We start from the raw sequence: 13,032 nt of genomic DNA on the forward strand, positions 1-13,032 counted from the left end.
ATTCTGAAATGCTAATCTTTCTGTCCTAGACCTCTTAACTTGGCGGAACCCCCCTTTTTTTCCTTGTCTATCAATTGAGCACTACTGGGGTTCAAATTGTTCTTGCCTACCTCATTATCAACGTTTGAATTTATTTTCTGCTCTCCTGTATAAATCTCTATTAAAGCCCCTCTGTTCTTAGCACGGCGAGCTAGGAGTAGTGAGGAACGCTAAATCCACTATCTGGATATATCTGAGCGATTTTCCCTCAACATGGCAATTAATTGCATCCCAGAGCACAGTGTTATTTGAGAGGAGGGTGTAGCCATTGAAGGCTGTGGATTACCAGCCAATGCCAAACCCCAGCTGATGCAGTGTTAAGAGGCCAGCCTCCTCCTACTAAGGCCACAAGGGCTGCCAAAAAACATGAAGTAAATGTATACCAGCATCAAAAGTGGGTGGTCATTAAAATCATTGTACCATTTCTGCTGACCTCTGGTTTGGTGAATCATTAAATTGATCATTACCCATTAGTATTAGTTAGGTCTTGATAGTCGAGTGTGTGTGGTTGCTTTCTGTTTAGAGCTGCAACAATTAGTGGTTTTAATAATTTCTAACTCAAAAATGCCAAAACATTTGATTCCTGATTCAAATATGAAATGTGAGAATTTGCTGCTTTTCTCTGTCTGAACATTATTGTAAACTAAATATGTCGAATATGAGTTTAGATATGAATTGTATTATTATTTTTTTTATAAACAAGACATTTACCGATGTCACCTAGTGCTCAAGGAAATTGCCATGGGCATTTAAATTGTTGATGTCTTATAGATCAAATTAATAATTGGGAAAATAATGTAATAAGTAATCATTTAAATATTTAATATATATTTTAGACCTTTTTTCCATTTAACATTTACAGATATAGTAATCTGCTTTAATGCCTGGTAAATTTACTTATTGGTTTTATGTTATTCAGACCCTGATGAGGACATGATCTAGACCCTATTTTTGATTGGACTTTTCCAAAACTTAAATGCATAATGTAACCTATGGCTCTCTTTCTTTCCCTCTATCTGTCGCTCTCTGTCTTTTTTTCTGTCTCGCTGTCTGCCACAGAAAGTGACAGGGCAGCAGCAGGAGATTAACAACTTGGTACTGAGGAGGACGACAGCGGACGAGGAGAATGCCGTAATGAAGAAGGAGCTGACAGCTCTGCGTGAACAACTGGTCAATAAGAGCCATGAACTTAAGGTTGGTGGAACAAATTTTCTGTGGCAGTCTGGGCCTCAGAGTCAAAAAGTCTCTTTTTTGTGTGGCACTGAACACGACAAGTCCCCTGTGGCTATAGCCACGGGCGTTTGAATCATTTAGAAGAGAAAGAGGATTGCTCGACCCTCTAGAACACAATCCCTATGTCTCTATGTCTTGTGTCTTCTCATCTCGCTTTTCACCCTCGCTCTGTTTCACCCTTTCTTGCTTTTAGCTTTCTTCTTTGCTACTGACAACAGAGAATACTTAACAGAGAAAAAGATGGAGAGAAAGAAAAGCAGGTTGTTAACTTGCAGATAAATACTTAATGACTGCTTCAGTGGGGGAAATGAAAAGTGTGCATGTGATGGTGTGGCTTCTCCCTAATTATGCTTAGATGGGACCCGGCTATGATTAATTGATAAAGGAATGGTCCTTACACAGTCTTGGTGAGGTCTCATGGCGAGAAATTGTGGGGGACAGCATCAAAGGAGACCTAGGTTGAGTCTAATGGGTCTTGCAGCAAGCAGCATTCTCATTAGGAGCCTGTCATTAAAGCCGACAGACTGGCCCCTATACCTGCGTGAGCCCAGCTCTTGCGGCACGGTACGGCTCACACCAGTCAACATCTGGCCGCGTGGGCCCAGTCATACAGCACAGGTGACCTTGGCCAATCAGCGGCCCATGCAGGGGGCTCCCGCAGCAAAGCCGGTCCACTGTTAACATATTCATCTCAGCCTCAACCCCATGGGTTGCTTCTCTTTTTGTATTTCTCAAGCTTTCTTTTTTCATTTTCTCAGTTTGAATCCCTACTTTTTCTTTTCTTTTCCTTTCCTTTTCCTTCCGTCACCGTTGTTTATTTGGCCCTCACGACCCCCCTTCTCTCCTCCTTGCACACACACCTCTGTTATCCAGGAAATGAAGACAGAGTGTAGGAGGAAAGAGGAGGAGGAGCGGCAGGTGGTGCAGGCTCTAGAGGAGGAGAAAGAGGGATTAACTTCCCGCTGCGCCGCCCTGCGAGCTGACCTAGAGGAGAAAGAGAGGCAGGCCAACAGCCAACGAGACCAGAGGGATGCTGCCCAGGCCAGAGTCAAGGTATGAACACAGGGACAAGTCCATTCAGACACACACACACACACACACACACACACACACACACACACACACACACACACACACACACACACACACACACACACAGACAAAGTTGTAGCGGAAGGGCCCCGTCTTGTAGGTTTCTCTTTCTTCTGCACACCTTGAACTCTCTGATCCCTCATATCCTTTCCTCAGCAGCATGTGAATATAAAAAGATCTTTGTAGTAAAGCACATAATTTAAATATGCAGGGACCATATTCAAAGGAAGGAAAAAATATTATTTAACATGGGGGAGACAGATCTTGCTTGGTTTGGGTAAAAAGTGAATTGAGCTAGCCACAACTGAAAGGAACATTTGTGAAGTCATTTGCATGTGTGTTTGCAAGAGTTTGTAGTTTTTGTGAGTTTTTTGTCATTCATTCTCCCCAAATACAAGCTGGTAATTCTCAGAATCTGGCCCAGTCGTCATTATGAATCAATACTTCCCATCTCTGTTAACATAAGAAATATAGTGATTAGACGGTGACAGCAGTGTTGCTGTTTAAACATTTAATAAATTAAATCATAATCAAAGTCCTTGAAGAGTGTCCAATCACATTTCAACCTGCCGCCTCTTGCCACCCCCTTACAGAAATCAGCTGCCTGCCAATACTAGAGTCTCAGGACAGAAGAACCTCACATTCTTTCCCTTCCTTATAGACTAATCGTTATGAAACATATTGCTACGCTAGTCAAATGGAGTCAGACAGACAGTCTTGAATAAGTCAGGGCTGCAGAGTAATTACACTTGGACAGGATGAAGCCCAGCAACTAGTCTATGCACATCCATCACAGCCTAAGACACTCCACCTGTTCCTCATTTTTTGTATCATACATTGATTTGAAAGATGGAGATGGAGAATATTGGGTGTACGGTGGATACATCATGCCAATTTGTTTGACATGGCAAAGATTTGTCCAGAATTTTATAATTTAATCTGGTCCAGACGTAGATAACAGACACCTACTGTGTAGTTATTCTAAACAGAACTAAACAGGGTGGGGACAAAATGATAGGAACACCTGACAATTAGCCCTAAAGCTGATACAAGTTTACCGATCCTCTGTATTATGGTCACTTATTTAAACACTTAGTACCTGCACACAACAACACTCTAATCTAATTAAATTAAATAATTTTTTTTATTAATTCATTAATTTTGCATATGGTTAATTCTGGCCCAGTGAAACACTGTTTTTAAGTACATCTAAACTGTCAAGGTTTGGAGACCTTTGTGTGTTTGCTGTCATGCAATCTGCCTTTCTCAACTGGTTTCTTGTTATTAAAGAAAAGCTGTCACTAACACCTTGTCTACACCTGCAGCACAGTGAAAGCAGCACAATAGCAGCAGCTGGAGTTCTGTGTCAGTGCTTCCATTGGATCTGTTCAGCCACAGTGCTGCTGTACACTCAGAACTGTTTTGATAGTGCTTACAGCCAAATGCACAATGTAGTTACATGTCTAAGTTTGAACAAAGTCAATTTGAAGCCTAAAAATATGCTGTAAGTTGTGTGAGCTGTTGCACAACCAGTATGGTACAGCTGAATGGATTAAAACTGAAGAGTACATTCTGATTCCAGTGCAACATGTGTGTAGTAGGTTGCAGTGGATTAAGGACTGGGTCATGTAAATACTGCTTACACAGTGAAGAAATGTCCCCACATGAAACAGAATGCGATTTTTAAAAAAAAGCTGACATAAAAGTGTTATCGATACATACTTTGTTTTATATTTAAGGGCAAAAACCACATGAAAAGCAGTATTTTGACCCTTGTAGATCATCATCAGTGCCGTTACTGCTTTTCAGTGATTTCAGGTGTAATTTATCTATTTATCTCCTCTCAAATATCAGATTGTTCCTTCATTTTCCTGAACGTGCTTCAAATGTGTTGTTACTCTTGTACACCAGGAGCTGGAGGAGGAGCTACACAAGGCCTGGCAAGAGTTGTCTACTGTGCAGAGCCACAGTAGCAGTCTAGCAGTCCAACTTTCTTCCAAAGAAAGGGAGGTGGCAGCAAAAGAGGGGCAACTCAGTCAACTTCGGTGAGCCCTACCAACTTAAGCGTAGCCCAGTGTCTGTAACAACCAGGTGAACAAAGTGATATTTTAGGGTAATTTCATCAGTTAAAGGAGGTATGCATCTGTCCTGTCCAGGCAGATGCGTGTATATCCCCGCACATGTGTTTGCAGCAGTTAGTATATCGCTCTCTATGCCGTGAATCTTGTGGGTGACACAGGTTTCTTCTACTCTGCTCACCTAAAGCCATTTGATAAGCCCTGCATAGTGGATGTGCTTTAAGAGAGGGAGAAAAGGGAAACGGGGCAGGCTTTGGCTAAGCTTTAGTCGATATGATAAAAACTGTGAGAACCGTAGGAGTCTTAGTGGTAATCTCAACCTTTTTTAACTACTTTTCTGTTTTAATGCCAGATGCACTCTTATGTGTCAGTCACACCGGGGATGGAGACCATTCTTAAGGTTTTAGCTAGGTGATTAAAGATGTCCTTATAAGTTAGAGGGGCACTTTCTGGTGATTTCATAAGTCACAAAACAAATTTCAAAATAAACGTTGATTTAAACATTGTTATGATGAATCAAATTTAGACATTGTTAACTAAAGAAAGATCAAACAAACTTATCATTGTCCTTGGTTCACCATAATATTGCAGTTTATTTTTCAGTATTGTGATTATTAGAGTTGGGAATAATTCAAATTCAATCAAATTTTACACTTTTTTAAAATACATTTTTCACTTTACACTTTTATTTTAATTATTAAATCTAAGAAAAGCAATAATTCAACATGCTGAATTTAAGTAAGTTGTCAGACCTCCTCACACCCATTTTAAATATGATTTTGTAAGAGCTACTTATGTACATATGTTTATTTTGTAAAATGTTTATGTTATGAAATTTTGTCAATGTTCTAATATTATTTAAGCCTCTATAGTATCTTTATATTTCAATAGCGGACTAGGCTAAAGTTTTGTTTTTATATTATTATTATTAGTTTTAAGTGCTTGAATGCATATTTTTTTCAACAGTTGGGAATGCAGTACTACAGTTTTCAGTGTGCATGAGTGAAAAAGATTTGGATGTCATGTTGCTAATAAGATGCAAGTCTTTCGACATTGTAATGAGAACGTGTAACAGATAATGGCACCCTACGTAAATAGAGCATCAAGTTGGAAATGGACTGGGCTGAGATGTAAGTTTGGATCTCCTGCCGTGATGTTGTAATTAATAACCTAAAAAACCCCGCTTAAGTTCCCCTACCTCCTTGAATTGTGAGTACATTGGGTTTTCACAAGGGTTGAATTTAGGTTGAATTTAATGCAGTCGAACACAAGTCAAAACAAGATACTCAGCAGATGATGTGACTGGAACTTGGAACCTGGAGCTCAGCCAAACAGCCACTATGGATTTCTCTATATTTATAAGCTTGAAATAAATCCAAAAATATGGACATGTAATTTCAGTGTATTAAAGGAGAAAAGAATGACAGTACTCCTCTATTGTGTATATATGCAACATTTTTCCATGAACAGCCAAAGTTCATGTTCAGTATGACTTTGTATAACGTGTTGTGTGTCTGTGTGTGTGTATGTTTGTGTGTAGTCGTGAGTATGCAGAAGTGCAGACCCTGTACAAACAGAGTACAGAACATGCAGCAGAGCAGAACCATCTGATCAAGCAACTGGAAGGACTCAACCTAGACACACAGAAAGTCTTGAGGAACCAAGAAGAGGCACATACTGCTGACACCACCTCCTATCAGAGGGTACATGCATGCCAAACCTCAAACTCATTATTATTGCCACTTTGTTGCACTCCACTCAAGCCTCACTCACTGTGGTGATTTATTTCCAAGCTAGCTGTAACCTACAATTATTTGACTAGTGCCAGTAAGGATGGACTTTTCTCACCATATCCTGTTACTGTGAATGGGTTCTCAACCTACCATCCCTCTCTCTTATGACTGTACCACTGTGCCAGACACAGTGACACACACAGGGAGGGGGGATAGGGAGAGATTTCAGGCAATTATTAGTCATAAAACATAAACTTTGAGGACCATTGGTCTCATTTCATACAATCTTCTTTTTGTTGTCTTTTTAGACTTTGTTTTTTTCTTTTCATCCTTACTATGATGATCTTAGCGTATGTCTTATGGAAAAAAGAAAACATCCCCATATGAAAACATACGTCTGTCTCTGTCACCCAATCTCATGAGTGGTTTTGTCTCCTCTTTCTCCATTTTATATCCCATCTCTGGTTGACCCATTCTCTTACCTCTTTCCACCTCCCCTGCTACCCTCCCCCTGCTTTTCCAACATTTATCCCATCTGTGTTTGTCAACAGCTGTACAAGGAGTTGAGCCAGTGCTACCAGGCCCTAACTTGTAGTGAGGCCAACCTCCGTCACAGTCACCAGGAGCTCAGCAGCCTGCTGGCTCAGAAAGACCAACACATCCTGCAGCTTCAGGCCCAGCAACAACAGCAGCAGCAGGAGCAAATGCAACTGCAGCAACAACTGCAGCAAGAACAGGCTCAGCACGCAGCCCCTTACCCCTCACCACACAAACAAACCAACTTTAAGGTAATCACTATTCTCATTCTTCATCATCTCCCTCCACATCTCTTTTCAGAGTTTATCAAGTGCATTGCAACTCTAAGATTCTAAGAAGTGTTTTCATAGGATGTCTTCTCTGCTGCAGAAGTTGTTGAACTTTAATAAGCATGTATGTGGGTGTAGACAGTAAAATATATATGCCTATGATTCCCTGCATAATGTATCTATGCTTTTCTTACACAATAAGTAAATATTTAATTATTTTATGATATATCTCTCATATCATCTGTCTTGTTTCTATACAGCAATGTGTAGGTTGATTAGTAGGCACAATAATAACTGGCAAGCCCCAGCATGGCCTGCGGTGCTGCTCTTTAACTGAGAATCACTCTCTTAATATCGCTCTACTTCATCCTTGATCTATCCATTTCTCTTAGCACCTGTGTCTTTCATGTCAGCTATCTGATGTTCTCTAGCTCTGTCCTGGGCATGCATTGCACTCTCTGACTTACTTCTTTTATCTATCTTCTTTCTATCCTCCCACCCAAGTTCCTGGAAGTCCTTTTAACACGCTCCGGTCAGATAGCAAAGATATATAAGAGGTGGGGAGAGGTGATTTAATTGGAGCCCACTAACGTTCTTGAAGATGATGTTACAGTTCTACATCTGTCAGTCAGCAGGGGTTTGGCTTTAGCTCGCTACCTTTGAACTGTCACCCCAAGGCAATAGAGGCTCTAGTATAATGTTAATGCTGCAGCCACATTTTAAGTGTCCTTTAACAACTCCTAATGATATGGTGATAGGTGTTTCTTAGACCACACAGTGTCAAAGACCTGGTTAAGAATAATAACAGGTATCTATATCTTGTACCCCTCAGCCACACAGCCTCATTCCAACAGCATTGTAGGGCACTGCACTTGTTGTTATAATGAGTCTCTCTTTGACTTTTGCTTCAGTTTAAACTACATCCTATGGCAGATAAAACAACTCAATATGGCTGATATAGCTGCAGAAGATAATATTTTTGCAGCAGTTGAGTAATTTCTATGCCTCCGCAGACTGTAATTGTTTAATTTGATTGGTTGATATTTTCTGACAGCGCTGCCCCTAGACTGTGGAAGTTAAAAGATATCAGCTCAAATGTTAAGTGAGTTACAATCGCCCTGTCTCACTTAACCCTGTTAATTTAACCAGCGGTGAAATATAAATGGATCATTTAGTCAGTAATTAAATACAGTACTGCAGTGTTCCCCCAGTAATTAATACTACATTTAGAGAAGATGCAGTTAGTGCTGTGTGTATGTGTGTGTCTATATGTGTGTGTGTGTGTGTGTGTGAGTGTGTGTGTATAGAGTGGGCATGAATGCATGCATATATGCATGCATTCATGTATGTGAGTGTATATACATATGTATAGTATATTTGTTTTATCACACAGAACATGCACTCTACCCTATATCTCTTCCCGTTCGGGTCAGAATGAAAAAACTGATCACACATTCCGAAGGCTGAGATGTAATTACAAAAATACCTTGTATATAACCTATGCTAAGAATTAATATTAACTTTTGTTTACTGAACACATGTAGCTGCTGTCTGGCTGATTTGTTTCTTTAACTTTCTTACCTACTGACATCAAAGTGAACAGATCAGGTATCCCAAGGTATAGCACTCAGTCAGGAGGGCTTTCTGTTTCCCACTCTGTAATTTCACTGACAGGTTGTGCGTTTGTGTGTACTCGTGTGTCTGCGTAGGCGCATGTTTGACTGAAGGTGTGTGTATCCGAGCACATAATCGCAAATTCTGTAACAACTTCCTCCCGAACACCTGTTAAATTCTAATGCTCAGGTTGTTAAGGCAGATTTGATTTTAATTTTAAATGTTTTGGTGGAAGTTACCATTGGAGGTGATCAAAGTGCTGATCGCAACGGGAGCACGGAGGGGAGACGCAGCGCTCATTTGAATATGGACCAGAGCGACGGCTTTGAACACCCCTCCCGCAGTGGTTTTGTGGGGGGGAGCGGGGATAAAGGAGGAGGGTGGGTGAGAGGAATAACACCCATTGTGTGTTATACTTCCATGCTGTGCACCAAGATTGACTGTCTGTTCTCTCCTGTCTTATGTCAAGTTAACTCTTTACAGGAAGCATAACAAGACTTTACAAAGGCTTAAAGACGAACAATGTCTAGAGTAACCAAACAGTTCCGCCTTGCCTTTCAGTTGATATGAGCCAGGCGATGTTTTTTGGATACACTTACCTCCTGTATCAATTAACCTGTGGGGTCAGCAATAGGTTAAAAAATGAATGTAGCTTTTCTTTTGTTTAAATTTATAAAGTTTCTGCTCCACATAGAACAAACATTAGTCTTTTACCTAGTTCTAAAGTAACAATAATTTTTATGATATGATAAATCTGTTGACGTTTTATATATATATAATTTTTTTTTTCTCTTTGTGGTGTTGAATGGATAGTGACAGGAAAATGGGGAGACTCAGCCTTGGTACATGATGCAACAGCTCTAAGGGCGTCCCTGTTAACGGTCTTTATTATTCTTCATTTAGTGTAAAAGAAATGCAAGAAAAATACTGGAAAACTCTTTAGATGTCAAAAATATTCAGTTTGAAGTCATTAAAAAAGAAAAGAGGCAAATTGTTATATTAGAGAATCTTGAACCAAAGAGTGTTTGGTGTTTTTGTTTTATAATTAACTTAAAGGATTAATCAAACATCAAAAGTGTAGTTGGTCAGTCAACAAATTGCTAATTGTTGCAGCACTACCTTTTGAGGTGTTCTGTATTTGTGTGTGTGTGTGTGTGTGTGTGTGTGTGTGTGTGTGTGTGTGTGTGTGTGTGTGTGTGTGTGTGTGTGTGTGTGTGTGTGTGTGTGTGTGTGTGTGTGTGTGTGTGTGTGTGTGTGTGTGTGTGTGTGTGTGTGTGTGTGTGTGTGTGTGTGTGTACTTACAACAGTGAAATGTCTCCATAGTGTCAGACTGGAAATGGCCTCATGCCCTGATCTTTTAGCTGTAGGGCCTGGCTGCTCATCAGGCACCTGGGTGACCCCCACGCACAATGAGATGCGTTCTGAATAAACTGCCAGGTTGGGGAGGTTTGGGTTGCCAGGTTGGGTGGTCACCATCACAGTCTAGAAGCAGGGAAGAGCCCTCATTAGTGGACAAAAAACTAGCTAGAGTGAACATTTAATCATTTACAACTATCTCCCTAACTGCAGCATTGTATTTATAGTAGTGTTTGGCTATTGTCAGAGCGGTGATTAAAGACCAACATTAGAATCCATAGCAGACCTCAGGCTTTCTGGAGCCTTCACCACTGTAAATGAGTGGTAAGTTGTTAATTGTGTGGGCAGTCAGTCAAAGTACTGGTTATTCTCTCATCAGCATTGGAAAAGGAAAATTAAGCATGTTCATGTTCTCCAGAAAAGTTTCATATAAAAATAAGAGAAGCCCCTGTGTCTTTTAAGTATTTATTGAAACTTTTTTAATGTACAATAGGCCTTTTCCACAGAGGTCAAATTCCGTTTAGCTGCTTCAGTTTTAGGGTACTGTATTGTGCATGCTGGCTCACTCTCACACTGGGAGTCTTGAATGGATCAGAGCCATCGTAATGTTATGAATAACATATTTGCCTTTGCTCCAATCCGTCCACAATCCATTCTGTGAAAAAGGCATGTTTTCACACTATTAAGTACACAAATTCTCATAGATTTGACCTCTTATAATGGCCGAGTCACCAAACTTACCACAGCTTCCCTTAAAGAATAGAAGAATCGTGCACCTGCATCATCTCACTTTCAAGAAAATGTTTTACTCACAGTTTTACGCAGTTTTAGCCTATGATAAAAACAAAATGTTGTTAACACGTTTACGTCCCTCGTAGGGGTTTTTATTGACTGAACCTTAAGCATCGAAGCAACTTTTCCCAAGGTGGCCAGGCTTTTTTCCTCCTTTTTTTTTTTTTATAAATTGAAAGAAGCCCACATGGTGCATCTCCCTTAGCTTGTTGAGATGGTGTTTAACATCTGCTTCTGGCTTGTTATTTATGTTAGCCAATCTAAATGCTTTTAGATGTATAATTAAAGTGCTAGTTACACACACATGCGCATGAATACACCCACCTCCTTGCCGGCCGGGTCACGTTTTGCTTAGGTGAGGCGTTTCTTTTGATCATCATCATCATTAATAGCAACTATCAAGTGGAAACGATGAAACTATAATGCTACAAAGATCCATGGAAATTAATTTTTCAACCAAGAGCGCAACAAACAGAATGGAGTCAGCCAGAGGGTTATTTTGTGTATTTTTATGTACTGTATATAACTCAGATCTTTAGGGTCTATGACCTTTTAGTGCACCTTAGACCAGTATAAGAATAGAGCATACTTGTGATTTTCTCTGCTGATGTTCAGGAGAATGTGATGGAAAGCTTAGATATCTTTGAATGGTCTTTCAGGTGGGTGTTCTTTGGACTTTGGCTGCTCTTCAGATTTTTCCCCATCTTGACTGCCCATCCTTTAGCTTAACTCAAGACCTCAAGAGAGTGTATGTTAAAAATGTAGTGCAAACTGCTGCTTGTATTTACATATGACTCTTCTCTTCAGATATATCAGTCATCCTTCCCATATGAAAAACGTGCAACCGTTAAACATTCAAATTATGCTTTCTGAATCTGAAACATTTTATGAGGTATAATGCATTTTTGTCAACCACTTATCTTGTGTATGACGAGTGTGTTATCAGTAAATAGCTAGTTGTTCACAATAGTTGTGAACATGAGTTTGTGTATGAGCACGTGTTTGGAGCTGGGCCATGTCCAGGGCCAGAGACATACTAATGACATGGACTCCAGTGGTGTGTTTTACCAGCTCAACTGCTCTCATTAGATGAGAACCTCTGTGTAGCACAGCTCGCCTCATTAATGAAGCACAGCCATGTGCCGCTGCAGATACGTACACTCACTCGTTCAAGCACATACACTCAGGTCAAACAGACTGTGTGGGAGGACTCAGGGCTGTGTATACGCACACAAAAACATACACACACCCCACATCCTACTCACTATCTGCTGTCCTTCTATTAAAGTCCCTCCTTGCTGCACTACCAGTTAACACACGCTCATGCATATATGCACACACGCATTCTTTGAAGAATCACCATGTTGAATACAAAGTGCACCTGGCCTGGTGGGGGGGCATGCACCTTCTAGCCCTGACTTCTGAAGCCTATCCAATCACTTTCACAAATTCTGTCCCTCCACAGATGTGTGTGTGTGTGTGTGTGTGTGTGCTGTGTGTGTGTCTGTGTGTGTGTCTGTGTGTGTGTCTGTGTCTGTGTCTGTGTGTGTGTCTGTGTGTGTCTGTGTGTGTCTGTGTGTGTCTGTGTGTGTGTGTGTGTGTGGCGGGGCCCCTCCTGATTATAGCTGCTACATAATTAACAGTGATCAGATTTGTTTTGTGGCATAAATGGTGCATGTGTAGAACATTAGGCCTGGCAAGTCTCATTTCACATTCAGCTCAAGGGCTCGGCAGCAGACGGGTCACGAGCTTCAGGGAGCACAATCACAAGCCTCCCTCCATATGGTCCTGCCTGCCGCATCCTCACCAGCGAGGGCTGCCAGTGCCAGACAAGTTCCCCCAAGAACCTAATCGTGTTCAGTAATTACCAAGACCGGCTTTTCTCTTTTTTCCCCCATCCCTCCCTCAGCCCCCCCCCCCATCTCTTGCTCTCTTTTTCACTGCACCTGCATGCTCGCTTCTTCTCTTTCAATCTCATGCTCTCTCCCTGTCTATTGCTTACAATAAGATGTTGTAATATGTTTATTTTTTCCCTTTTACATCTTTGCTCCTTTACTGTCTCACAGTGTTCTGTTTTTTGCTGGATTAAAAAATCAGGATGGGGATGAGAGAGATTGTGAGAGGGAAAAAACCTCAGACACTCCCACATCAGTTAATTTCTAAATTGCTTTATGTAGCTGATGCCGAAAAACCAAGTCCGTCCTCCTGACTGCCTAGAAATTATAAATAATTGTAACAGATGCGCCAATATGGCCGGCCTCCAATAAACGAGGCCCCAGATAATTTGAC

At 40.8% G+C, this 13,032-nt stretch overlaps 1 protein-coding gene across 4 annotated transcripts in view; it reads left to right on the forward strand.

Moving 5' to 3' along the window:
• Window positions 1-13,032, forward strand: part of cntln (centlein, centrosomal protein) — an 84,601-nt gene that overhangs the window by 7,757 nt on the left and 63,812 nt on the right. For all 4 annotated transcript variants that reach the window (XR_007881783.1, XM_051386498.1, XM_051386497.1 and 1 more), the window contains exons 5-9: window positions 1,099-1,233; window positions 2,146-2,325; window positions 4,276-4,409; window positions 5,983-6,145; window positions 6,727-6,963. Coding sequence is in view for 3 of the 4 variants with exons in the window: in XM_051386498.1 (XP_051242458.1) it covers window positions 1,099-1,233; window positions 2,146-2,325; window positions 4,276-4,409; window positions 5,983-6,145; window positions 6,727-6,963 (849 nt within the window). In the remaining variant the exon portion in view is untranslated. The remainder of the gene's footprint in view (window positions 1-1,098; window positions 1,234-2,145; window positions 2,326-4,275; window positions 4,410-5,982; window positions 6,146-6,726; window positions 6,964-13,032) is intronic.

Source organism: Dicentrarchus labrax, unplaced genomic scaffold (assembly GCF_905237075.1).
Source record: "Dicentrarchus labrax unplaced genomic scaffold, dlabrax2021, whole genome shotgun sequence".
Classification (NCBI taxonomy): domain Eukaryota; kingdom Metazoa; phylum Chordata; class Actinopteri; family Moronidae; genus Dicentrarchus; species Dicentrarchus labrax.